Source organism: Budorcas taxicolor, chromosome 3 (genome assembly GCF_023091745.1).
Source record: "Budorcas taxicolor isolate Tak-1 chromosome 3, Takin1.1, whole genome shotgun sequence".
Classification (NCBI taxonomy): domain Eukaryota; kingdom Metazoa; phylum Chordata; class Mammalia; order Artiodactyla; family Bovidae; genus Budorcas; species Budorcas taxicolor.
The window spans coordinates 86,763,184-86,787,289 of NC_068912.1; the positions used below are offsets into that span (position 1 = coordinate 86,763,184).

The following is a 24,106-nucleotide window of genomic DNA, read 5'->3' on the forward strand; positions in this document are numbered from 1 at the left end:
ATATATGATATGACATGACAGGATATGATAATAACAGTACTCAACAGAAAATGGCACTGTAGTCTTCCAAAAACATACTACTCATGTCTCATCAGGAGATAAACATCAAACAAATTACATTAGAGGGACATGCTACATTATATATAACCACTCTTGGAAACCATCAAGGTCATCAAAAACAGAGAAAGTGGAGAAATTGTCAAAGTCACGAAGAGATTAAGGAGATATGATTACATGTATGTGGTATCCAAAATCGGATCTTGGAATTAAAAAAAGAAAGCCCATTAGGTAAAAGCTAAAGACATATGACTAGGTACAGAATTTAGTTAATAATAATATGGCAACACTGCTTCATCAACTGTTTATGAATGTATCACACTAACATACGATGTTAATAATAAGGGAAACTGGGTGTCAAGTATATCGGAACCCTCATACTATCTTCACAAATTTCCTGTAAATCTAGAATTAGTTTAACATAAAGCCTACTTGAAATTATAATTGGATTTAAAAGGACATACTTATAGACAGCATACAAGTATTTCTAATCCCTGATAATCCAGGAGGAACTTCTCTCAGATCCCAGTGTTAGAAGCAGCTCTACTCCTGAACAGCAGCTGGGTTCTCATTGGTTCACTCAGTTCATCTTGATTATATTCTCAATTTTTCTTTCGTGACTAGGAAGTTTGCAAACATATCTGTTGGTAATTAAGGAGAACCATATAGTTCTTATGACATTCTAAACTTTATGTTCAGTTCCATCGCTCAGTCATGTCCGACTCTTTGCGACCCCATGAATCGCAGCACGCCGGGCCTCCCTGTTCATCACCATCTCACGGAGTTCACTCAGACTCACGTCCATCGAGTCCATGATGCCATCCAGCCATCTCATCCTCAGTCATCCCCTTCTCCTCCTGCCCCCAATCCCTCCCATCTTCAGAGTCTTTTCCAATGAGTCAACTCTTCGCATAAGGTGGCCAAAGTATTGGAGTTTCAGCTTTAGCATCAGTCCTTCCAAAGAAATCCCAGGGTTCATCTCTTTCAGAATGGACTGGTTAGATCTCCTTGCAGTCCAAGGGACTCTCAAGAGTCTTCTCCAATACCACAGTACAAAAGCATCATTCTTCAGCACTCAGCCTTCTTCACAGTCCAACTCTCACATCCATACATGACCACTGGAAAAACCATAGCCTTGACTAGATGGACCTTAGTCGGCAAAGTAATGTCTCTGCTTTTGAATATACTATCTAGGTTGATCATAACTTTTCTTCCAAGGAGTAAGCGTCTTTTAATTTCATGGCTGCAGTCACCATCTGCAGTGATTTTGGAGCTCAAAAAAAATAAAATCTGACCCTGTTTCTACTGTTTCCCCATCTATTTCCCATGAAGTGATGGGACCAGATGCCATGATCTTCGTTTTCTGAATGTTGAGCTTTAAGCCAAATTTTTCATTCTCCTCTTTCACTTTCATCAAGAGGCTTTTTAGTTCCTCTTCACTTTCTGCCATAAGGGTGGTGTCATCTGCATATCTGAGGTTATTGATATTTCTCCCAGCAATCTTGATTCCAGCTTGTGATTCTTCCAGCCAAGCGACTCTCATGATGTACTCTGGATATAAGTTAAATAAGTAGGGTGACAATATACAGCCTTGATGTACTCCTTTTCCTCTTTGGAACCAGTCTGTTGTTCCATGTCCAGTTCTAACTGTTGCTTCCTGACCTGCATATAGGTTTCTCAAGAGGCAGGTTAGGTGGTCTGGTATTCCCATCTCTTTCAGAATTTTCCACAGTTGATTGTGATCCACACAGTCAAAGGCTTTGGCATAGTCAATAAAACAGAAATAGATGTTTTTCTGGAACTGTTGCTTTTTTGATGATCCAGCAGATGTTGGCAATTTGATCTCTGGTTCCTCTGCCTTCTCTACAACCAGCTTGAACATCTGGAAGTTCTCGGTTCACATATTACTGAAGCCTGGCTTGGAGAATTTTGAGCATTACTTTACTAGCATGTGAGATGAGTGCAATTGTGCGGTAGTTTGAGCATCTTTTGGCCTTACCTTTCTTTGGGATTGGAATGAAAACTGACCTTTTCCAGTCTTGTGGCCACTGCTGAGTTTTCCAAATTTTCTGGCATATTGAGTGCAGCACTTTCACAGCATCATCATTTAGGATTTGAAACAGCTCAAGTGGAATTCCATCACCTCCACTAGCTTTGTTTGTAGTGATGCTTTCTAAGGCCCACTTGACTTCACATTCCAGGATGTGTGGCTCTAGGTGAGTGATCACACCATCATGATTATTTGGGTCGTGAAGATCTTTTTTGTAAAGTTCTTCTGTGTATTCTTGCCACCTCTTCTTCATATCTTCGGCTTCTCTTAGGTCCATAACATTTCTGTCCTTTATCGAGCCTATCTTTGCATGAAATGTTCCTTTGGTATCTCGAAGAGATTTCTAGTCTTTCCCATTCTGTTGTTTTCTTCTATTTCTTTGCATTGATTGCTGAGGAAGGCTTTCTTATCTCTTCTTGCTATTCTTTGGAACTCTGCATTCAGATGCTTGTATCTTTCCTTTTCTCCTTTGCTTTTTGCTTCTCTTCTTTTCACAGCTATTTGTAAGCCCTCCCCAGACAGCCATTTTGCTTTTTCGCATTTCTTTTCCATGGGGATGGTCCTGATCCCTGTCTCCTGTACAATGTCACAAACCTCCATCCATAGTTCATCAGGCACTCTACGAGATCTAGTCCCTTAAATCTATTTCTCACTTCCACTGTATAATCATAAGAGATTTGATTTAGGTCATACCTGAGTGGTCTAGTGGTTTTCCCTACTTTCTTCAATTTAAGTCTGAATTTGGCAATAAGGATTTCATGATCTGACCCACAGTCAGCTCCTGGTCTTGTTTGTGCTGACTGTATAGCGCTTCTCCATCTTTGGCTGCAAAGAATATAATCAATCTGATTTTGTTGTTGACCATCTGGTGATGTCTGTGTGTAGAGTCTTCTCTTGTGTTATATAAATTATTGTTAACAGAAATAGCGATAATTATTTTCATTGATATAATGAAAAGAATGGGATTCCCTGGTGGCTCAGTGGTGAAGAAGCCACTTGCCAATGCAGGAGGCGCAGGAGACACAGGTTTGATACCTGGGTTGGGACGATCCCCTGGAGAAGCGAATGGCAACCTATCCAGTATTCTGAACTAGAAAATTCCATGCACAGAGGAGCCTGGTAGGCTACAGACCATGGGGTCGCAAAAGAGACACAACTTAGCAACTCAAACAACAATGCTGAAAAGACTGGAACTGAATTACAAATTAACCAAAGGCCAAAGTGATGATTTTCTCAGTGACCCAGATAAACAAGAGTAGCTGCCATATTTTGGAGGATAATATCAATAAATAAAGGGTGAAGGGCAAACGAGAAGAGAGAAAAACAGATAAGAGGAGGAAGAAGACGACTTCTTACACAGTCACTGCCAAAAACAAGTCTGAAGGCTTAAGACAAGGTGAAATCTGATCACTTTTTAGCTATGACTCCACTAGAATAATAAAAAATAAAAGAAAAAAAAAAAAACACCCTCTAGCCTTTTTGGCACCCAATTACCCAAAAGCTCCCAAAACAATCACAATAAGAGCCAGATAAACACCAAATCTGACACTTTCATTGGCACAGAGGATGCCAAGTTCATTTTCCACTGCCCAAAGTTTGTTTGGCATTGGTATACTCAAACACAGATCCTCATCTTCCTTATTCTAGAAGATGGACAGACAATGGGGAATTTTCATTACAAGAACTGTGAGTTCTTTAAATCCTATGTGCTACACATTTTAGCCACAGTACCTCTAACTCTGATCGGATGTCCAGATGAGGACCTGAATTTGAGTTGGGGGGATTAGTAGTAATTTTCTCCAGTTTCTCACAGACAGTACATGGCAGAGACACTGAACCCAGGTCCCCTGACTACAAGGGTTCCTCTCTGCTATGCCAGAAACTTAATGCAAAGATTCCCTGCCAAAATTGATAAAGAAAACTAAATAAAATTGCTAATTCTTTCAAAAACTTTCCCAGCGCTGTGTCAGAAGTTTTTCTGTCACCTCATTCAGTCAGTCCATACAATAACTCCATGGAGTAAGTACTGTCATTCCCCCAATTATGTTTATAATTGAGAAAGCTCAGTGGTTTCCTGTTTCACCCTGATCATGCAAGTTGAAATAGCAAAGAAAGAAAGAAGAGTTTGAAGAAACAATAGTAAAGACAGATATAAGAGAGACATGTGCCAGGGAGAGGGCAACTGTCTTAACAAGAGGAATGTGATGCCTAGGGTCCAAGGTCTGCGGCTCAGCTTTTCAGGAGAGGGAAGCTGGAAGAGGGGCCTCTGAAGGTGCTGGCAAGTACTGGCAAAGGCCAGGGGAGGGGTCTGCAAATTCATACTAAGTAGAATGAGTCATGAGTGTCTCAGTCAAGAAAAAAATGGCAGGAATGACTGGACTAGTCAGTAAGTCATTTCTGAGCACTAATCTTTCTGCATCCTCAGGGTTTCAGATCGTCACGGGTGGGCAACAGAAGCCCCCAAGCATGTTCTGATAAGCCAACCAGAAGTTGTCCATTTTTAAATTCACCAAATTAATTTGACTCTTTAAAACACTTCTAATCCCTAACAGGAATGAACCAATTTACCATCACATATTACTTCCATGTACGCTAGGCACTGTTGTCCCAACTTACCTGACCATATAACCACCTGGGGCCCTTGTTAATCACACATATTCTCAGGTATCCCATGGAGATTCTGATTCAGCAGGTTTAAAACTGGAAGTCCTGGAGATGTGGGCTTTGAATGATCCAGCTGATTCCCATAAGCAGGCTAGTTTGGAAAGAACTGTTTTAACAGGACTTTGCCAATAGGCTCGCAAGGTACATTTTATAGATAAGAGAAGAGAGATACAAACAAGGGAAGGCCACGCCCATGGTCACCAAACTCCTGTGTGGCAGAACTGAGGATAAGTTACACTGTAACTCCACAGCATGTATGCATGCCACAGCATTTACATCTATCTGAGCCAGATCTAATTTCAAAAGCAAGCTTCCTGGTGTCTTAACATGACATCAGACGCTTGGAAATGGGGGGGTGGACAATCTAACACCATCAGAAAAAAAAACAAGGGATAGTTAGGGAGCTTGGAATTGACAGTTAAAATAATCAACAAGGACCTAGTGTACAGCAGAGAAAATTCTGCTCAATGACATGTGGTAGCCTGGATGGCAGGGGAGTTTGGGAGAGAATGGATACATGTATATGTATGGCTGAGTCACTCCGTTATACACCTGAAACTATCACAACATTATTAATCAGCTATACTCCAATACAAAATAAAAAAGCTTAAATAAAAACAACAACAACAACAAAACCCAGGAAGACATCACTATACTGGACTGATTAACACCCAAGGAAAGAAAAGGAAAACTGAGGTCCTCTGCCGTCTTTAGTTCTGCCTTTAAGTCCTCAAGGCTTGCAGGCTAACGGATTGTTGCTGATACCCACCCTATTAGCACTGCTTTGACTTCTAGGTCCATTTGGCTAAATTAATCAAAACATTTCCTTCACTACTGCACAAAAATAGGGGGAAAAAAACTAGAGGAAGGTCCTTCCTGAAATAACTGTGGACAACCAATATCACAACAAAAGAGAAAGGTCCAGATGAGACATTCACCCAAACCCCGCTCCTCACTGATGGTAACAAGATGATGGTGACTAATTGCACATTCTGGGGTCAAGTTCAGACCACTCCTCCAGAGCCCTCTCCCCAGAGAAAGGTGGGTACCTGAGGTTTGCCAAGGCCATTTTTATATGCATGTGAATCCCCTCTACTTTAGCATTTCACGAACAGGAAGGGAGAACAGTCAACAAAATGAATAAAGTGCTTGTGAAAAGTATCTTCTACTTTCTGGAAGGCCCTGCTGCTGAATGAACTACTATACTCCCATCAACTCTCCACTGGGAAATTCCACATCATACAAAATGAGACAAACGGAAAGAACACAGGGAAGATGAGACTCCCCGTCCCCGCTTCTCATTAGTTAAATAAAAAGGAAAATGGAGAAGATTTAAAAGAGAGGAACTTAAGATGCACCTAAATATACACACTGAAGCAGGTTTATCTGTCCTTTGGGAAATGATCTTCTTTCTTACATGCAATTACGAGTCATTTCCAAGATAAGAAGACTCCTGCCCTTGTGCATCCCCTGAAATTTGAGGTCAAGATGACAACAGGTTTGCATGCTTTGAGAGTTCATGTCCTATCTGTCCAAATATATGCACATCTGTGCACACATCCACTCTGTTTACTCTAGCAGCTGCAACACACTGAGTATTTTTTTAAATTGTAAGGTGTGTGCCAGATAGCACATGACTTATGTATAACATTCAAAATTTATTGAGATATACTATTGATTTCAACATACATACCTTTATCCTATTGGATGATTCAGGTACATTGATACAAAAAGCAAAATAGCTTCATTAACACCAATCTAGTCAAAGTTAAAATCAGCTTCCTTAAAAAAATGTATCTCTTGCCTTAATTTTAGGGGCCTAAAATGTTTCTTTTCTTCATCATGTAAAAAAGTGGCTTTGGAAAAATAGTCACATTTCACAACAGACTATTCACATCTCCTTTAAATGTGTCCAATTTTAATGAATGGTCTTCACCTTGGATACACACATTCCAGGCCTCATAAAAACAATGGTGTTTGGGCATGTGCAGTGGAGGTGGAAGATGGATTCAAGATGTTTCAAGTATGCAAAATCACATGCAGATGTCCAAACAGTACATCCAGTCAAAGCGAGTTAAGAAAGCAATATATATACAGACACCCAAGAATGGATGAACACAAATAAAATCCAACTTGTAATTAACATACCGTGCTGTGACACCTGTTGCCTTCCACGATAAGAAGTCTGGGAGATCAAAGAAATGTCCCGCCTTATCCCAGCAAGTCTCTCGCAAGTTCTGCCAAATTAAATATATATTAGAATCAATTACCGGCTATTTTTTCTCCTCCTCTCCTCTCAATAATGTTTCAAAATTTTCAAAACAAAAGCATAGCCAACAATGCCCAAGAAAACATCTGTGCAGGGGCTGGGAAGTGGTGGTGGGGAGGGGAGTATACAAGCAGTACCCAAGAAAGAAAAACTGGCAATTATTGATCCTTCCAAAAATGACTATAATTTCCCTTTTATTCCTCTTTGCCAACCTGGAGTGGGAAGAAGTACACTTTGCAAGGGTACGCAATCCATCTTTCCAGTGAAGGGCAAGGGGATACATTTCAAGACATATAAAAAGACTTCAAAGCTGAACAGCTGGGAACTGGGGAGAAAAATCACACGAGGAAACTTCCTGATGAAATGTGATGTGTCCTGCCATGAAAACGTCTCCCCACGCTAACAGGTTCCAAAAACAACAGGAATGAACGCCCCTTGTCCACAACGAACTTCCAATCTAAGCCAGACAGAATGGTACTGAATCAACCTATCCTTATACCTTTTAAAAATATTTGTTGCTTCCAGTTTCTTCCACATTGCCAATCTGGCCAGATTTTTTTTTTTTTTTCCTTACCACTGGGCTTTTTCTTTTGTCCGCCACCTGTGTCTGGAACTCTCCTTCCTCACTTACCACCTTGTTCCCTCCCAGGGTCCACACCGCCCTGCCCCTTTCGGTTAACCAGATCCACAGATCCACCCTTCCCTAGGGAGGCCATCCACGATCTCGCGGCGGGGGTGGGGGGGGGATCTGGCTGTCACACAACCCCTATCACCTCACAAGTATCTGTATAATGTCCTTCTCTCCTGCCTGACTGTAAGCTCCATGAGGCCAAGGACCTTTCCAGCTTCATGTCCTATAATATCCCACGATTGCCTTCTCTCCTCCTCTACACAGGACTGGACCCTTGGCTGTGAGGTGGAAATCACATGACTCCAGCCCCAGTCTGGAGTCTCCTCCAAGGGTAGAAGACAATAAGCTTAACTGGACAAGGGACAGACATGTGACCTGGTGGGGCCAATTTGATTCCTTCTCCCAGGAATTTAGAATCAGGATCCAATTAGAGTCATTTAACTTCTGCCTTCGAGTGAAACGGGAGGTGAGATAAAGCTGGAAACTGTGAAGTGGCCATTTTTTGCCAAGGACCTGGAGAAGTAGGACTTCATAAAGAAAAGAGCAATGCAGACAAGTGGCAGCAAGAAAGGTTTCCTACCATCCAGGCAACTCTCCGTGTCCTGGTTTCACTTATTCCCTCCCCAAGAGGCTACAACAAAACTGAATGACCAAAAGCTCAAGGGGATCTTTGGGAACCCAGAGGCAACAAGGCAGAAACTCCAAGAGAGACATATTCCAGTATCAGCTAGCGGGTGAGGTAGAGCAGACACTCAATAGATAGGGGTTGAACAACTAAGGAGAAGGCAGTGGCACCCCACTCCAGTGCTCTTGCCTGGAAAATCCCATGGACGGAGGAGCCTGGTGGACTGCAGTCCATGGGGTCGCTAAGAGTCAGACACGACTGAGCAACTTCACTTTCACTTTTCACTTTCATGCATTGGAGAAGGAAATGGCAAGGCACTCCAGTGTTCTTGCCTGGAGACTCTCAGGGAGGAGGGAGCCTGACGGGCTGCCGTCTATGGGGTCGCACAGAGTCAGACACGACTAAAGCGACTTAGCAGTAGCAGCAGAACAACCAAACTGCTCATTTTCACCTTTCAAACTTTCTCAGGTGAGGGGCACTTCAGAGTTTACAAAGGGTTTTCCAGTGTGTTATCTCCATTGCTTGTGGTTTAGTTGCTAAGTTGTGTCCAACTCTTTGCGACCCCATAGACTGCAGCCTGCCAGGCTTCCCTATCCATGGGATTTTCCAGATAAGACCACTGGAGTGGGTTGCCATTTCCTGCTCCAGAGGATCTTCCTGAACCAGGGATCAAACCCATATCTTCTGCATTGTAAGGCAGATTCTTTACTGCTGAGCCACCAGGGAAGCACCGTGTAGCATACAAAACTCCCAAGTGCTGTTATATGTATTTTACAGACATACCACTGGCCTTCATCTACATTGCCCTCAACTTCTATGAGTTCTTCCTATTTTCTCCTTTCCCATCACAACTTTCAGAACACAGACACTTACTCACAGCAGAGAAAATGAGTATTAACCCAGAACAGCGTCCCATTAAAACAACACTAACATCAAAAGGGCTCAGATGTAAAAGGCAGTACTAAACCCATTTTCTGTTACTGCTGGTTGTTTTAAATTCCTAAGCATTTGGGTGAGCGCTTACATGCAGAAGGGGCTTCCCTGGTGGGTCAGACAGAAGAATCTGGCTGCAATGCAAGAGACCTGGCTTCAACCCCTGGGTCAGGAAGATCCCCTGGAGAAGGGAATGGCTATGCATTCCAGTATTCTTGCCTGAAGAAGTCCATGGACAGAAGAGCCTGGCAGGCTACAGCCCATGGGGTCACACAGAGTTGGACTAAGTTACTGAGTGACTAACACATTTTCACTTTACACATAGAAAGGGCTAAACTTTGAACAACTATATATCTTAACGTTAAAAAAAGTAATACTTAAAGTTAACTAAATAGATCAAATATAGTTCTGAACTAGCAGTACCTTTGTACACTAATAGATCACAGTCAGGAAATGGTAGCCTTCGAAATGATGAGTCAAATTACGAGTATGTCTTCTGGGTAGTCCCCCACATTGCTTTCCACATGCTCTGTGGTTTCAGTGATCAATTCTCAGGGAGAAATGGCAGCCTCCTTCTAAAGACTCCAGAAATTCAAGGCCAATCAGAAAAAAACCACGAAAACTGCTGCAGCAACAATCAGTGCTACCAGCCAAAGCCCAGCAGTCTTCCTCAACTGGGAAAACAACTGCTTCTGTTAGGTCTAGTGTAGTCATTACAGACCTGAAGAATCGCAGCTTTCAGCCTGTAGCCAGGCACACAGGCTGCTGTGCACAATGGAACCCAGGCAGTACATCTCAGAGAGAACTTCAGGCCTCTGGCCAGAAAGAGACACTTCAGGGGCAGGAGGGGCAAGGCAGCCTGGTGGGTCATCTTCTCTTGAGACCATGCCAGCATCACCAGGCAAAGTCAGTGATCCCAGCTCAAACTCTCCACAGAATGACACACCAGAGATGGTATAATATTAGGAGTGTGGAGTATCCTTAAGAATGCCTCCCTTCTTGGGAGAGGAGACAGCAGTATGTACTCCCTGTCTTCTCTACAAAAGCAAAGTCTGCAACTCAGCCAGAAAAGGAGAGGGGGCAAGCGTGTGCCTGGATGAAAGGGATGCTCCGAAAGCCCGATCCCTTACTGGGAGACATTGACACTGCTTAGCAGGCTCCCATGGTGCTCTCAGGTTGGGCTCCATGATTCACAAGTGTTTAGTCATCACATGCCAGACTGGCCAACGGCCTATTACCCCCTGTGGATGGATTTTTAATCCAGTTCTATGAGAAAATCTCTCCATCCCTGCCCCTCCCCAGTCAGTAGAGTCCCAGCCCTGGGCCTCAATCTTACTGAATTAATTCTACCTTTGGAACCACTGGGCCTGCATCAGACAGTGACTGTGCTCTTAGATTCTTCCACAGCTTACAACAGTGCCGGCGTCTCAAGACAGTGCCTTGTCTCATAGGATTCTCAGGATGGTTCAGAGGTTGTAGGTGATACACAGTAGTCCACATGTCAAGGATACAGAAACTGAGGTTCAGGTGATAATACTTTGCCCAAAGTCAGACAAGACTTGGCCCAAACCTGCTCTAAAGTGAGGGTTCCTTTTTTCTACCAGGCCACACTCACCACCCTGAAGCTACCTGATATATCAGAGCTGTAGGTTTTGGCCTTTTGAAAGCATCATGATAGAAGCTATTGCTGACAAAGGTCTGTATAGTCAAAGCTATGGTTTTTCCAGTAGTCATGTAGGGATTTTGGACCATAAAGAAAGCTGATGCTTGAGAAGACTCTTGGGAGTCCCTTGGACAGCAAGAAGATCAAACCAGTCAATCCTAAAGGAAATCAACCCTGAATATTTATTGGAAGGACTGATGCTGAAGTTCCAATAATTCAGCCAACTGATGAGAAGAGCCAACTAAGTCCCAGATGCTGGGAAAGACTGATGGCAGGAGGAGAAGGGAGCGACAGAGAATGAGATGGTTGGATGGCATCACTGACTCAATGGACACGAGTTTGAGCAAACTCCAGGAGATAGTGAAGGACGGGGAAGCCTGGCGTGCTGTAGTTCACTGGGTCACAGAGTCAGACGTGATCCAGTAACTGAACAACAACAACAAAAAGAACAACCCTAAATTTCAAAGATTTCACTTTCAATCCTGGACAAATCACTTAACTTCTATATACCTCAAAACCCTCATAAAACACAAATGGTACATGGGCTGGAGTAAACACAGAGCAGGTCCCTATCAAAAGACAACTTTAGACGCATCTCATAACCTGGGCATTGAATCCAGTTCTAACTAGGAGGTCTCTGTGCTGAAGGAGTTAAGTCTCTCCTACAGTTACCAAGCAACTTAGGAAAAGTAGTCTTTTCAAGAAAAAAAGAAGAAATCAGCGGTTACTGGGGTGTGTGACTTGGCAATCAAGGCTTTTGCATTCCAATAGCAATCCTTTGAGCTAAGCAATCCCTCAGGCTCGAAAGCCACCAAAGAGAACAACTCTTTAAAAAAAGATAAAAATCATCTATTACTTCATTAAAACCACAGCCTTTCTTGGGAGGAGACTACCACTCAAAGCACACACAGCTTTAGGTCTCAGCAGCGGCTGGAGGTGGAGTAGTAAACCCAAGGTTCAAGGCCAGGCAGCAACCATCCCACCAGCCTGGGGCATAGAGATGAAGCTTTCGCCCTTTCCTTCTCACTGCCATGTCCAGGGAGGCAGTGAGGCCTCTGCTGGCTTCTAGATGCCAAGGGAACTTTGGGATAAAATGAAGCAGATGGTGCAATGTATGTCGGGAGATGCCAGGGTCCAGGAACAGCGTGGAAAGTAGGGGTGACCAGTTAAAAAGGGATCATGAAGTATTTTGTTATGACTTGCAGAGGGATTTTATCTGGGCTTCCTGTTGTGTACACTGAATGAAAGGGAGGAACAGAGCTTCCTACTTCCCCTCCCAGTAAAGGATCCTGCTGGATCATCTCCAATACTCATGTTGTTTTCCAGCACAAGGACATTCTGAAAAGAAAAAACTTATCCTCACTCTACATTTAGGACTGAGAAGTAGGGCACAGGCTGATAGCCCAGAGAGGAGAGATGTTTCAGGAAAAAATTTTAATCCTTAATGTCATTCTTAAAAAAAAAAAAATGCAAAAAACATGGACTGGGTCATGATCCCCAACTAGAAACTTTGCAGAATGAATGAAACAACTGTGCTTCAAACTCCCATCTGCAGAGAAAAAAGAGCAAACACTGGAGATATGTCAAGTCAGACAGACAGATACGCTGAGAGGTTTGTGCTACCAGAGGTATCTTTCTAAAAAACTTAAACATACCATGACATTTCTTTGTTTAAAATGGTTCGACAGTTCCCCATGGCCTGGAATCACATTTTATCTCCTTGGCACGGCTCTCGGGACACTTAACCTAGCTCCAACTTGGCCATTACTTGTATGACTCCTTCTGGGCTCACTGCCCATCACCTCTCTCTTCGCCACTCCCCACCCTGATCTCACCTCATTTCTTTCCCTTCCCCAAATGCACTGTACTCTTTCATACTCCCCTGTCTCTGTCGAGGCTGAAGCCTCTACTATGGGATTGACTTTCCCATCTTCTCTCATGATCAAATGTCTACCTTATTCAAATGCAGCTCAAATGTCACCTTTTCAGTGAATCTCTCCATCCCTTGCTGCGTCCTTATTATATACTCATACACCTAAGTCCATCTCAAAAGGACAAACTCCTGGAGGGCAAAAGCCACCTAACTCCTAGACCAAAAAAGAAAAAGGTTTCAGGAGGTATAAAGAAATTTAAGATCCAACACTTCTAAAGTAAAATTACAGTGAAGCTGGAGAAAAATGTGTGCGAAGGAAACAGTCGGTAATGAATAAGATGATGTATGATGATCATGTAATGAGCCTGATAGCAAGGTTTGGTGAGTCAGCCTCATAACTCATTTTTGTGTGTGTGGCCATATATCTACCTCTAATGACTAATCATAGACATTGTTCAGAGAAGGGAAAGGGCTTTGGGGCCTAGGTGGCTAAAAAAGACTTCATGGCAGAGAGATTTGAGCTGAAGCCTGAAGATCAAGTAGAAAAAAATATTTATGCTTCTGCGGAGAATGACACCCAAAAAACAAATGTACAGACACCAAGGGTTTAAGAGAGGTGGGATAAACTGGGGGATTGGGAATGATACATATATACTCTACTGATACTGTGTATAAAATAACTAATGAGAACCTACTATATAGCTCAGAGAACTCTACTCAGTGCTGCGTGATGAGCTAAATGGGAAGGAAATCCAAAAAAGGGCAGATATGTGTATACATATAGCAGGTTCACTTTGCTGTTCAACAGAAACTAGCATGACACTGTAAAGTAACTATATTCCAATGAAAATTAATTTAAAAATAAAATAAAAGTGAATCTTCCTCAAAAATAAAATAAACTGACAAGGCAGATTATCCCTTTTAGAGAAGGACTTGTTTTACTGCACCTTCACAGAATTTATTTATAAAATGAAATAATTCCACTGGAAGATTTCAATTAATCTTCAAGAACTAGATATATACATGCATCCTCTCCCCACACCTTCCCTGAAGCCCTGCTATTATACAGAGAGGTGAATTTATAATCCACACTAGAAATGATTCCCTCACCATAAAAATGTTATCATTTGTATGAAAACTGATCATATTCTGCAAGGCTGACCTTGCCCAGGAATGTGATACCACCACAAGCATTAGGGAAACAAGGCTTTGGTATGTGAGCTCTAAGAACTTTGGAGTCAGGCAGACCTGAGTTTGATGACTGTCCTTGCCACTTTCCAACTGTGTAGCTTTAGGCAAATTAATTTCTCTAAGCCTCAGTTTCCTCTAATGCCACATGACTAGCACTGACCTCAAAGGACGTTGTGAGGGTTAAGTGAAATAACATGAGTGCCTAATAAGTCAATAGATCTTACTCTAATTACTGCTGCAGAGCTTCATGAGTTTTAAAACACTTTGACATGCATGATCTCATCTGATCTGCCTAATTCTTTAAGGCAAATAAGGGGAAGGTAAGAAATTATAAACTTCACCTTGCAGCTTGACTAAAAACCAGAAAGGGATCACAACTGTCCCAAGGCCACACAACACATAAGTGGAAAGACTGACTAAAATGCATTGACAGATCCCTAATGCCGCCTCGTGCTAGTCAGGAGTCTGCCTCCCCTCCAGCACAATAAAGTGAAGTGGGAGAAAGGAGAAAGATGCTGTAGTGACCTAGTTACCACAGTTTCAAGTAGGTGGTACTATCTCTGGAGGGGAGGATCCTAACAGAAGAGAGGGCTTTGGACTGGGTAAGGTCTTGGAAAAGACATGACATAAAGTGGAAGATCTGGACAAGTAGAGGTTGAGTGGGATTTTGCTTATCACTTCATTCTCCTGGACTCCTTCATGCCCTTCTCATCACTGCTTTTCTATCTCCTTCCTGAGCTCCTTTCTTTAGTTTCGCTTTAAATGCGGATGTTCTTGTCTCATCTAAATGCTCTTCTCATTGTTCATGTGCTCCCTGAACAAGCTGAATTATTTCCAAGGTTCCAACCAACTACAAGTCAAATAACATGTATGATCTCAAACTGCCTCACTGAACCTCTAACTTGACAGGTCCATAACAGAATCCATTATTTCCCCCAAATGTTTCCCTCCTCCTCAGTGGACTAGTTACCCAATAAGTCGTCTTCTCCTTCTCTCTCACGGCTTATATCCAATCATCCTTCTACTTTAAATTCCCAATTAATCTATGAAGCAGTCCCCACTTCTTCATTCCCCTGTATTAGTCAGAGCTCGCCAAAGAAAAAGAATCAACATAGAAATGTAAGGTGGTGCAGACACTATGGGAAAGGGTATGGAGGTTCCTCAAAAAAGTAAAACCAGAATCACCATACAATCCAGCAATCCCACTCCTGGACATATATCCAGAGAAAAGATACATTCTCCCCAGTGTTCACAGCAGCATTATTCACAATACCCAAGACATGGAAACAACCTAAATCCTCATCAACAGATGAATGGATAGAGAAGATGTGGTTCCTATATACAATGGAGCACTACTCAGCCATAAAAAGGAACACAGTAATGCCATTTACAGCAACACGGGTACAGCTACAGATGATCATACAAAGTCAGAAGGAGAAAGACAAACATGATATCACCTACATGTGGAATCTAAAACAGGAGACAAATGAACTTACCTACAAAACAGAGACAGAATCCTGGACATAAATACTGGACTTGTGGTTGCCAAGGGGGAGGGGGCTGGGGAAGAGATGGACTGGAAGGTTGCAGTAAGCGGACGGAAACCATTATACGGAGAACAAGTAGACAACAAGGCCCTACTGTATAGCACAGAGAATGATATTCAATACCCTATGACACACCATAATGGGAAAAAATACCAAAAAATCACATACATGTATAAACGAATCACTTTGCTGTACAGCAGAACATAACATGGTAGATCACCTATACTTCATCTAAAAAAAAAAAAAAAATAAGAAGGTGAACCTGTTTCTCCACCACATGGAGATCACTGGGGCTGGGCATAGCACCTGGTTTAACCAATGCAGTGAAGCAGAAGCACCACTGTGATACTCCTGGACAGAGGTCTCAAAGACCTCGCTTTTTTCCTCCTTGCAGTGCAGAGCTGCAGCATGAGGAAACTCGGAAACCTGGATGAGAGGACCCTTGGAGCAAAAACAAACCATCTCAGCTAAGGCTCCATGCTTTCAAGAGAGATGAGAAGAGCTCAGATCAGGAAAGCCAGCAGTCCTCCAGGGACTCTTGAACACATTCAGCAGAGACCAGAAAATCCATTTCCCTTTAGTTTAGTTCAGTTCAGTCGCTCAGTCGTGTCCGACTCTTTGCGACCCCATGAATTGCAGCAAGCCAGGCCTCCCTGTCTATCACCATCTCCCGGAGTTCACTCAAACTCATGTCCATTGAGTCGGTCATGCCATCCAGCCATCTCATCCTCTGTCGTCCCCTTCTCCTCCTGCCCCCAATCCCTCCCAGCATCAGAGTCTTTTCCAATGAATCAACTCTTCACATGAGGTGGCCAAAGTATTGGAGTTTCAGCTTCAGCACTAGTCCTTCCAATGAACACCCAGGACTGATCTCCTTTAGGATGGACTGGTTGGATCTCCTTGCAGTCCAAGGGACTCTCAACAGTCTTCTCCAATACCACAGTTCAAAAACATCCATTCTTCGGCGCTCAGCCTTCTTCACAGTCCCACTCTCACATCCATACATGACCACTGGAAAAACCATAGCTTGACTAGACGGACCTTTGTTGACAAAGTAATGTCTCTGCTTTTGAATATGCTATCTAGGTTGGTCGTAACTTTCCTTCCAAGGAGTAAGTGTCTTTTAATTTTATGGCTGCAATCACTATCTCAAATCAGCAACCTGTGTTATTACAAGGTAAATAAACAGTTTTTACTCTATTAAGTGCTGAGGTGGTCTGTTATCTCCCTAGCTGATATGGCCTCTTTCAAACTTTGAAAGTGAAGTCACTCAGTCGTGTCCGACTCTTTGCGACCCCATAGACTGTAGCCTACCAGGCTCCTCTGTCCATGGGATTTTCCAGGCAATAGTACTGGAGTGGATTGCCATTTCCTTCTCCAGGGGATCTTCCCAACCCAGGGCTCGAACCTAGGTCTCCCGCATTGTAGACAGATGCTTTACCGTCTGAGCCACCATCCAAATTCTTTCAAACTTTAACCCCCTTCAATTCCCACCTTCTACACAGCCAATCAGAATACAATGGCCTACATAAAATGTATATTTGACTATGTAAATCATTCATTCATTCTTCATTTGGTATCCTCTACATGTCAGGTTCTGTGCTCAGTGCTAGGGAAATGAGAGCAAACAGCAGACACAGCTCCACCCACAGGGAGCTTTCAAAGTTTTCTACCACCTTTGGAGTTAAAGACTAGGGACTTTCCTGGAGGTCCAGTGGTTAAGACTTGCCTTCCAGTGTGGGGGATGCAGGTTTGATCCCTGATGGGTAGCTAAGATCACACATGACTTGTGGTCAGAAAAACAAAATGTAAAACACAAGCAATATGGTAACAAATTCAAGGATGACTTTAAAAATGGTCCATATAAAAACAAACCAAAAAAGACACTGTCTTCTTTAAAAAAAAAGATTAAATTTATTTACATGTAAATTCATTACAAGTAAACCATGTCTTACTTGGCAGCTTCCTCTCTGATATTCTCCATCTCTGAGATACTGCACTACACTGTCCTTTTTCTCCCCATTCTTATTACGTCTTTATCCACAGTGTCGCTTACCTGGATACCCTCCCTCTCTCACCTGGCCAACATGCGATCATCATTTAAGACTCATGCACTCCAGGACATCTGTGAGTCCCCACACCGAGTGGGGTGCTGCTGTGCTATGCTCCTCCGTAACACTCAGTGGCTAGCCCCACCATGACACTTCGCCTTGTCTGTTCACATGTCTGTCTCCCTAGCTACACTGGAAATTCTTAAGAGTCGTGGACTGTGTTTTCGTTCAGTCTCTCTGCTGCTAGGACCTTGCATTCTATCTGATGTATAGATGATGAATAACATTAGCTGAATGAATGAACAAATAAATGAATGAGCATAGATGTGCAACCTAAATAGGAGTTCATGGAAATGGAAATAAGAAATGAATGGATAAATGAATGAGGTTGTGAATAAGGACTGTCCCAGTTTCTCTTTTCTCATTCAAGTTAATGGCTTTTCACTGTCTCTCTTAGGGGCACAGACATATCCTAGCCAAGCCAGACTGCCAGGAAGATAAATTTCTCTTCTCAGGGTGAGCAGGTCCTTTGGAGAAGTTTCATTTTAATTGGAAAATGGATTCATTCACTTCCTGGCTGGGGCCCCTGGGTCAGTGCAGCACTACCCTGAATGTCTGCCAAGCACACTGGAGAAGGGGCTGAAGCAGGAAAAGCGCTCCATCAGATGTCGTGTGCTCTGGGACATCTGAGGACAACCTGGTGGCAGATCCAGGCTGGCTCACAGGGATGGCCTTCCTCTTTTTTCTCCAGTTTCCTTCAACCCAAACGTTACTTATACCAACACATTAAGGATGTGTGTACTTCACGGTTCCATTTGGCCCTTCCTGGGGGACTTATCTGGGTGGGTGGGTGTGCGTGTGTATGTGTGTGTGTGGAGAAAACCTAAATTTCCACTGACAGATAAATGGATAAAGAAGACATGGTGCATATCATATGCATACATATACATATATGTACATCATATATACACATACAAGGTCCACAACTGAGAAATCCCTTCACTACTCAAGTAGCAGAAGATCAGAACTTCATGAACTCTCCCTTATGATGGTGCATAGCTGCCCAACATCACAAAACATCCTTTCTAAGGAACACTTCTGCATCTTCTGTAAGAGTCCTTGCAGAGGGCACTGGACACTATCAGGATTTTGTGGCCTGGCCCCAGGCTTCCCTTTAGCCTCATCTCTCAATACATTTGCCTTTCAACACCACCCCTCCCCACCCTGTCCCTGATTCCTCAAACCGACTGATGCAATGGTAGCTCTAGCAACACAATGTTCTACTCTGCACAGAGGTGCCTTTGCACTCTCCACTTCTTCTTCTTCACAGACAGACTGCAAGAGTGAAAATTCCAGATCTAATGCATCACGGCCTTGGGAGAGCTACTTAACTACCCTTCACTTCAATCTCTCTGTCTATGGTGACTAGAGAGGGCACAGCACCACCTTGACCACACAGCCATTGAGAGAGCAATGAGCAAGTGTATATCGAGTGTCCAGAACAACATCTGGCACAGAGTAACCATTTCTGTTTTTTTTTTAAAATATAATATCAAATCAATATATTTTTTATTTTTATTTTTGTGTGTGTGTGTGTTTTTTAATTTTTATTTTTACTTTATTTTACTTTACAATACTGTATTGGTTTTGCCATACATTGACATGAATCCACCACGGGTGTACATGCGATGATTTCTGTATTAGTTAGAATGTCTGTTACACCACATTTCCATTTTCAGGAAGGACAATGAGCTTTGGAGACTGACACACTTTAGTTTAAACCTTGTTTGTCCAAAGGGAACCCTCCTACACTGTTGGAAGGAATGTCAATTGGTACAGACACCATGGAAAACAGTATGGAGGTTCCTCAAAAAGCTAAAACCAGAGTTACCATATGATCCAGCAATCCCACTCCTGGGCATATAGTGACAAAACTACAATTCAAAAGATGCACGCACCCCAGTGTTCATTGTAGCACTGTTGACAACAGCCAAGACAAGAAAACAATATAAATGTCCACTGACAGATGAATAAAGAAGATGTGGTACATATATACAACGAAATACTCCTCAGTTCAGTTCAGTTCAGTTCAGTCGCTCAGTCGTGTCCGACTCTTTGCGACCCCATGAATCACAGCATGCCAGGCCTCCCTGTCCATCACCAACTCCTGGAGTTCACTCAGACTTGCATCCATCCAGTCAGTGATGCCATCCAGCCATCTCACCCTCGGTCATCCCCTTCTTCTCCTGCCCCCAATCCCTCCCAGCATCAGAGTCTTTTCCAATGAGTCAACTCTTCGCATGAGGTGGCCAAAGTACTGGAGTATCAGCTTTAGCATCATTCCTTCCAAAGAAATCCCAGGGTTGATCTCCTTCAGAATGGACTGGTTGGATCTCCTTGCAGTCAAAGGAACCCTCAAGAGTCTTCTCCAACACCACAGTTCAAAAGCATCAATTCTTCGGCAATCAGCCTTCTTCACAGTCCAACTCTCACATCCATACATGACCACTGGAAAAACCATAGCCTTGACTAGACGGACCTTAGTCGGCAAAGTAATGTCTCTGCTTTTGAATATGCTATCTAGGTTGGTCATAACTTTTCTTGAAAGGAGTAAGCATCTTTGAATTTCATGGCTACAGTCACCATCTGCAGTGATTTTGGAGACCCAAAAAATAAAGTCTGACACTGTTTCCACTGTTTCCCCATCTATTTCCCATGGAGTGATGGGACTGGATGACATGATCTTCGTTTTCTGAACGTTAAGCTTTAAGCCAACTTTTTCACTCTCCTCTTTCACTTTCATCAAGAGGCTCTTTAGTTCCTCTTCACTTTCTGCCATAAGGGTGGTGTCATCTGCATATCTGAGGTTATTGATATTTCTCCCAGCAATCTTGATTCCAGCTTGTGTTTCTTCCAGTCCAGTGTTTCTCATGATGTACTCTGCATATAAGTTAAATAAGCAGGGTGACAATATACAGCCTGGACGTACTTCTTTTCCTATTTGGAACCAGTCTGTTGTTCCATGTCCAGTTCTAACTGTTGCTTCCTGACCTGCATACAGATTTCTCAAGATACAGGTCAGGTGGTCTGGTATTCCCATCTCTTTCAGAATTTTCCACAGTTGATTGTGATCCACACAGTCAAAGGCTTTGGCATAGTCAATAAAGCAGAAATAGATGTTTTTCTGGAACTCTCTTGCTTTTTCCATGATCCAGCAGATGTTGGCAATGTGATCTCTGGTTCCTCAGCCTTTACTACAACCAGCTTGAACATCAGGGAGTTCACGGTTCACGTATTGCTGAAGCCTGGCTTGGAGAATTTTGAGCATTACTTTACTAGCGTGTGAGATGAGTGCAATTGTGCGGTAGTTTGAGCATTCTTTGGCCTTGCCTTTCTTTGGGATTGGAATGAAAACTGACCTTTTCCAGTCCTGTGGCAAAAATAATGCCATTTGCAGGAACATGGATGTAACTAGAGATTAGTATACTAAGTGAAGTTGGACAAAGAAAGACAAATAGATGGTATCACATATGTAGGATTAAAAATATGACACAAATGAACTTATCTACAGAACAGAAACAAACTTAGACATAGAGAACAGATTTTTGGTTGCCAAGGGGGAAAGAAGGTGGGAGAGAGATAAATTGAGTTTGGGATTGGCAGAGGCAAAATACTACACATAGAATGGAAACACATAGAATGGTATAGCCTAGGGAGTTGTATTTGCCATCCTGTGATAAACCATAACGAAAAAGAACATTTAAAAGAATATTTATATATGTGTAAACATATATATAGACACACATATATATAACTGAATCACTTTGCTGTACAGCAGAAATTAACACATTGTAAATCAATTATACTTGAATAAAATACATTTTTAAAATAATAAAAAGATTTTTTAAAGCTAGGTTCTCCTACTTGCTAATTACATTACTTCTGCACAGTAGTCACCTAATATCTCTGGGTCTCCCTTTGTTCACTTACAGCAGTGTTTAACTTGCACTGTTAACAGGACTCAATTTAATGAGGTTATACATGTCACAATGTTCATCCTGGCACAATCACAAGTAAATGTTAGTTTCCCTCACAATCCTTACTTTTAAATTATATGGGACCAATCCATCTCTCTTATTAGACACTTAGGTCCTTTTAAGAAGAGATCATAATTTACTCACCTATGTCCCTGAGATAACATGAAATAATGATTTCTTAAATGAAATACTTATTGACCACGCAACAGTTTGTCCATCAGTCCCAGTTGGTAGCTGGGTGTGTGCTACACATGAAGGTAACCACAGATGAAAGGCAAGAATATACTGGTCCTAATTCTTAGGTTGCTTATTGGCTAGGTGGAGCAAAGAGTCTGCATAGGAAACACTCAGCAGGGATGGATAAGTAGCAAAAAGTAATTCTTAAGTTTGAAAACATCTGATTTATAAACTGAGGATGTGGCATGGTCATGAAAGCAAGGCACTGCTATGGGCAGGCAGCCGAGGGGTGGTATTACCTGCGAGGGAGAATCTGACCTCAGTGTGGAGAGAAGGCAAAGACTAAGCAAGACGGGATGGAGAACAGTCCGGCTGCAGTGATGGCTTGAGCAAAGTGCAGGAAGAAGCAGCAACACTGTCCATGGTCATGGGAGAGGAATGCTGGGAAGGTCAGGCTGAGAGACGTGTGCCAAAGCGGAGGAAGAGGGAAATTCATATTAGACGCTCAAGTCAGAAGACAATGGGGGCCACCCTGAGTCCTGAGCAGTGGGTGATTAAGGATCCAGTTTTAGGAAGGGCAGGATAGCAACAACATGGAGGGAAGTCTGGAGGGGAGGGAGAGGCAGGAGGACCAGCTTCCATATACTTCTCTGACACAGAAGGAAGAGAAAGAGCAGAGGAAAAGGAAGAGGAAGGAAGACGAAGGCAAAAGAGCAGAGAAGATGAGCGAGAAGGAAAGTGAAACAAAGGAAAGTACAAGAGAGGAAGGAAAAAGAAAAAGACAAAAGCAAAAGACAGAGCGAGAAGGGGAAGCTAAGGTGAAGGGAAAGAACAGGTTAAACATGAGAAGTGAATAAAATAAGAAGACAGAAAAGCAGCAAAGTGAAAGATGCGTGGAAAACAGGAGCAGTATCACGACAACGTCCCCAGGATGAGACAGAGGTGGAGAAGGAAGGGCAGGAGCCGGAGCCCCGCACGTGGTCTGCAGCCGCCTCTCCTCTCAGGGAGTGAAGTCATGGCTGATGTCACCGCCTCTGAGTCACACGCCCACCAAGGAGGTGGAGCAGCCCCCGCTGTTCCATCCTACCCTCCCAGACAACAGGGGCTCATTCCCTGCCTTGTGCTCTGGGACACTGTCTAGTCTGGTCCTGAGAGGACTGAAATGAGCAGGGTTCTCCTTGGGCCCAGGGAGGACACTGCAGCCACAGGAGCCCGCCAAGCCTGTCGCCACTGGTCCAGGCCCTGCGCTGGGATGGTTAGAACAGGTGGAACAGAAAGTTCTGACTTTCCTCTGACTGGGGCTAGGGCTCCATTCCATAATGTTTACAAAGGAAATTTCCATGATGAATAGTAGCGAATTCGCAAAAGGGCCTCAAAAGGTGCTTTTAGACTGACTCACAGAACTGCTTTCTCACGTTCGAGGCTCTCACCATGCTCCCACTGCAGCCCCAAGGAGGCCTGCTTTCCTTGGACGGCCAGACCCCTCCCCGCACCAGTCTTCCACCCTGCCGAGTGCCCGCTTCCATCAACTCCTAGCCTACACGTCATCTCCTCCTGACTCCTCTCCCCTAACACGGGTGTATCTCCATCCTGCTTACAGAGCGCTGTGCCTTTATGAGCTGCTTAAGGACAGGGACTCTGGTTTACTGCATTTAACCAAATACCTGGAATAAAACACATTTTCAGCAAATATTTGCTGAATGAATGAATGTCCCTGGTCAACTCTAGAAGGAAGTGATGGGCACCATGCTAGCATTTTCAGACTTCTCTGAAACAGGGGCCCGCTCTTATAGCCATAGGCGTGAGAATGTTGCTTGCTGAAGACAGAACCCTAAAGCTACGCATAACTGTGCAAATGAAATTGCTCTGGAAGCAGCTGCTTGGGGCATCTGAGGATGGATTTTCTCTCTCCCTGGGACTGTAAGCTGTTGTAGGAAGGGTAGAGGATTGAGTTAGCCTTGATTTAGATGCCCTGCTCTAACACTCACACTCAGCCTGTCCCCATTTGCTCAAACACAAATGACACCACCCATTCTCTAAGCTGTCCAGCAAGATTAAGCATAGCTTAAAGAAAAAAAAAAAAAACCAGTGCTTACCTCAAGAAAATGTGGATTTTTACTTTCATGCTTAGCTTTCTTAACTGCATTTAGAGATAGGCATATGGAAAATAGACTTCATTAACCTCTTTTTTTTTCTAAAAATCAACTTTTTCTGTTCTAATCATCATCAGAAAATACATCACTACCACCAGCACTCTACAACTTACCAAATACCTTCTGATACAAAATATTGGTGTCAATACCTTTTATGGACAGGAAACTAAGGCCCGTAAGAGAAA

General features: G+C 43.0%; 1 protein-coding gene across 7 annotated transcripts in view; it reads right to left on the reverse strand.

Annotated features, from left to right (window-relative positions):
• FGGY (FGGY carbohydrate kinase domain containing) overlaps window positions 1–24,106 on the reverse strand; it is a 501,197-nt gene that overhangs the window by 415,902 nt on the left and 61,189 nt on the right. For all 7 annotated transcript variants that reach the window (XR_008199109.1, XM_052636858.1, XM_052636853.1 and 4 more), the window contains exon 5: window positions 6,920–7,008. Coding sequence is in view for 6 of the 7 variants with exons in the window: in XM_052636858.1 (XP_052492818.1) it covers window positions 6,920–7,008 (89 nt within the window). In the remaining variant the exon portion in view is untranslated. The remainder of the gene's footprint in view (window positions 1–6,919; window positions 7,009–24,106) is intronic.